The sequence below is a fragment of the Lycium ferocissimum genome, chromosome 9, assembly GCF_029784015.1.
Source record: "Lycium ferocissimum isolate CSIRO_LF1 chromosome 9, AGI_CSIRO_Lferr_CH_V1, whole genome shotgun sequence".
NCBI lineage: Eukaryota > Viridiplantae > Streptophyta > Magnoliopsida > Solanales > Solanaceae > Lycium > Lycium ferocissimum.
Window position 1 is genome coordinate 30,286,121 of NC_081350.1, and position 3,188 is coordinate 30,289,308.

Consider the following 3,188-nt stretch of genomic DNA (forward strand, 5'->3'; position numbering starts at 1 on the left):
CTCTCAATTTCAGATGAAAAAGTGAGTTTTTTGGTGGCAGTAAATTTACTTTATTTAGTTGCATCAACCATAATGTCCATTTGAAAAATAAGGAAAAAGGAAAGTTAACACCAACTAATTATACTATTTATGGTTTATTAGTAAGACACATATTCATTAAGTCTTTTAGCACTTCAACTTTAATTTGTTCTTTTACTTAAAATCTCATGGACAATTAGGTAATCGCCAATTTGTTGACACCAATCTTGAAATATGTATATATTCATTTTTTCGAAGAGAAGGGTCATGAACTCGGTGAATTGATGAAAGGGAAAGCACAAGACTGAAGTTGGACCCGCCAAACTACAACTCCATTATTGAAAATTACGTAATGAAACAAACTCATGCTCATTGCTTTCAAGATTTCATATGATAAAGTGCAATGACTCGCATGAAAAAACGAGTAATTCAAATGCTGAATCCTGGAAAACGTTGTAGTCGTCATTAACACTATGCTGAGATCTTCTTGAGTCTCGCGATACAAGTTTCAGGTTTGCTATCTTTATTAAGCTGTTCAAGCCTGCATCGCACCGATTAAAAATTGAAATATGCTTTGATCAGTAATAGACATTCTTCTTTTTATTTGACGGAACATATAACTAGTAAATTTAAAATGATCAGTACCTGTAGTTAAGAAGGAAGTAATGAAGAAATACTGAAACTTCAAGCCTGACCAAATTGGATCCTGGGCACAATCTGAGGCCTATTCCAAAGGGAATAAAGGAGTTTGGCTTGGTTTCAAAATCCTGCAAAATTGTTCACTTGATACTATAACATCTTTGGGTATTTAAACAATTAACGATCGATAAATTTGTTAAGTCAAGAAATTAAATTTATGAACACTATTGGACATGTCACTTACATCCCATCTTGAAGGATTAAATTCCTTAGGTTTGACATAAGTTTTAGGGTCCATATATAAATTCCCTAACAATGCCAAAACTTTCCACCCCTTAGGTATAGTGTAGCCTGCACAAGACATATAAATTAACTCTTTTTAGTACTGTATCTATTGCCACTAAGATAAGTAGACAAAATTAAAGGCAGAGTACTAACCATTTATGTTCACAGTAGTTCTTGCATCTCTAAACAATACTGTTTCGGTGCTACCCAGACGCAGTGTTTCATTAATTACCTTTTAACATTGAAAGAGATATCAGTACTAATCAGAACGCATGTTAATTAGTCCAAATAAGTTTGATCATGATCCTGATAAAAGAAAATTACTAAAATTATTTTAGTAAAGAAGAATTAGATCTTACATTACCAACATACTTCATCTGTCCAATCTCGCTGAAACTAAGACCTGCATCTGGAGATGCTCTTCTCTTAACTATTTCCTCTTGTTCCTCCTGAAAAACAAAGAATTAGTCAAAAACGAAGTGAATATTTTTTGAACTTGTGAAATAAAAAGGAAAGTATATATGTGAGATAAATTGGAACAGATGGAGTAATGATCGAGGACGTACTTTTGCTTTCTGCAAGCACTCGGGGTGTTTTTCCAATAACATAATTGTCTGTGTGGCAACTTTAGCAACAGATTCATAACCACTAAATGTATACCAAAGCAGCACTTTCATGATATTCTCATCATTCAATCCTTTTCCTTCCTCATCATATTGATTGTCTAGCATTATATCTAGTATGTTGGTCTTTGGAGCTTCTCTATTCTTTGCAATCATCACTTTTCTTTCATTTATTATCCGTTGATATATCTTAACTATCTCTCCTCGACCCTGAAACGATAAAGTGATTAAAATTCAAAGCAGACAATAAGCTAAACAAACAAACAAACAAACTTTGCATAATTTCTCTGTTTTTTTTTACCTTCATTGCCCTATTGTAAGTAAATCCGGGGAAATCAAGGGGCAAGCTACGAAGACCAGCAAATCGGAGATTATTCTCCTGGAATAAAACGTCGAGTAATTCATCAGCAACTTGATCACCACCTATAAGTACTTGCATAAGCACTTTAAATGTTGGTTTTTTCATCTCAAAGAGTAACTTAAGCTCTTCTCCGGTGTTAGCCCATTTCTCAAATGTTGTTTTCACAGTTTCGCTTAAGAAGTCGAAGAAAAAGGATACTAATCCGTGACTTTTTATTGGAGTGGTTAATCGACGAGCAAGCCTGTCTTCTTGCTGTGATGTTCCGCCAATTGGTTCTTTCCTCAACAGCTCCAAAATATATTTGGGAAATCCTAAATCAAAATTTTCATCATCCATTAAGATTTTCCTGCATAATTCAGGTGTTGTAACGATAACGCTTGGCTTTCCAAACATGAATGTCCTGTACATGCCTCCTGCCCCGAACCTAAAAAGTTACACATGAAGACAAATTGTTTATACCGACTGTGTATCAGTGTATGTTACTTAAATTCATATCGTAATACAACAGAATTAATGACTAACTTACCTGGTAACAAAGTAAGATACAAATGATTTAAGATCGTAAGCTGAAAGACATTTGACGAAATAGAGCATGTTTCCGACGACTGGCCAGCCCATGTCACCGGGAGGTAATCGACATTTTTCTGAACTGAATTTGAATGAATAGTACCACCCATTTGCTCTCTTTAGCACACTAATAAGGGTTAAAACCCCTACTGCAAAAGCTGTGCTGAAGAACACTAAATCGTACTCCATTTTTTACTCTATATATATCAGGAAACTTGTGTGAAGTCAAATTTGTGAGTTGGTTCTAATATATAGACTTCAGGGTCAGTAATACACTCGATTTTATTTATTAGACATCCATATTTGGGATCTAGATCTACGTATGCGTGTCTGGGATCTCCTAGAACATGGTGTGCTAAGTATTTAATACGTAAATTATTCAGTGGGGCATCAAAAGATTCCACCAAATAATGTGAGTCGTTCTTGGCCGGCTGATACTTATTTAAATAAAATATGAACTATTTACACACATTTTAATTCCAATTATCAAAGGGAATATGCATAAGATAATATTGAGTAAGATGTTCTTGTATGACAGCATCCCATCTTATATTTTATGCAGGTTATACTAAATTAAATTGGTATGCTCAACCTCATTACAAGAAAGTATAGAAATTGCAACAAAAAATTTAATATTTGGCAACAACTTAGTTTTATTATTGGCAAAAAACTTTTTTGTTGCCAAAGAATTTAAT

General features: G+C 33.9%; 1 protein-coding gene across 1 annotated transcript; it reads right to left on the reverse strand.

Moving 5' to 3' along the window:
- Positions 1-341: 341 nt before the first annotated feature.
- On the reverse strand, positions 342-2,818 carry LOC132069384 (beta-amyrin 11-oxidase-like). Its single transcript, XM_059462744.1, has 8 exons — positions 2,453-2,818; positions 1,867-2,350; positions 1,509-1,775; positions 1,302-1,391; positions 1,096-1,174; positions 902-1,008; positions 664-785; positions 342-559 (listed from the first exon to the last, which is right to left on the reverse strand). The coding sequence occupies exons 1-8, from the start codon at positions 2,680-2,682 to the stop codon at positions 490-492; spliced, it is 1,449 nt and encodes a 482-aa protein (XP_059318727.1). The 5' UTR covers positions 2,683-2,818; the 3' UTR covers positions 342-489.
- Between the last annotated feature and the right edge of the window lie 370 nt (positions 2,819-3,188).

Bases quoted from the DNA above. Each gene is read 5' to 3' on its own strand.
- LOC132069384 (XM_059462744.1), bottom strand. From the start codon at position 2,682: ATGGAGTACGATTTAGTGTTCTTCAGCACAGCTTTTGCAGTAGGGGTT. The intron at 1,009-1,095 runs GTTAGTACTCTG...TGTCTTGTGCAG, and splicing joins AACTACTGTGAACATAAATG to GCTACACTATACCTAAGGGG. The intron at 560-663 runs GTACTGATCATT...GGTGCGATGCAG, and splicing joins TACTTCCTTCTTAACTACAG to GCTTGAACAGCTTAATAAAG.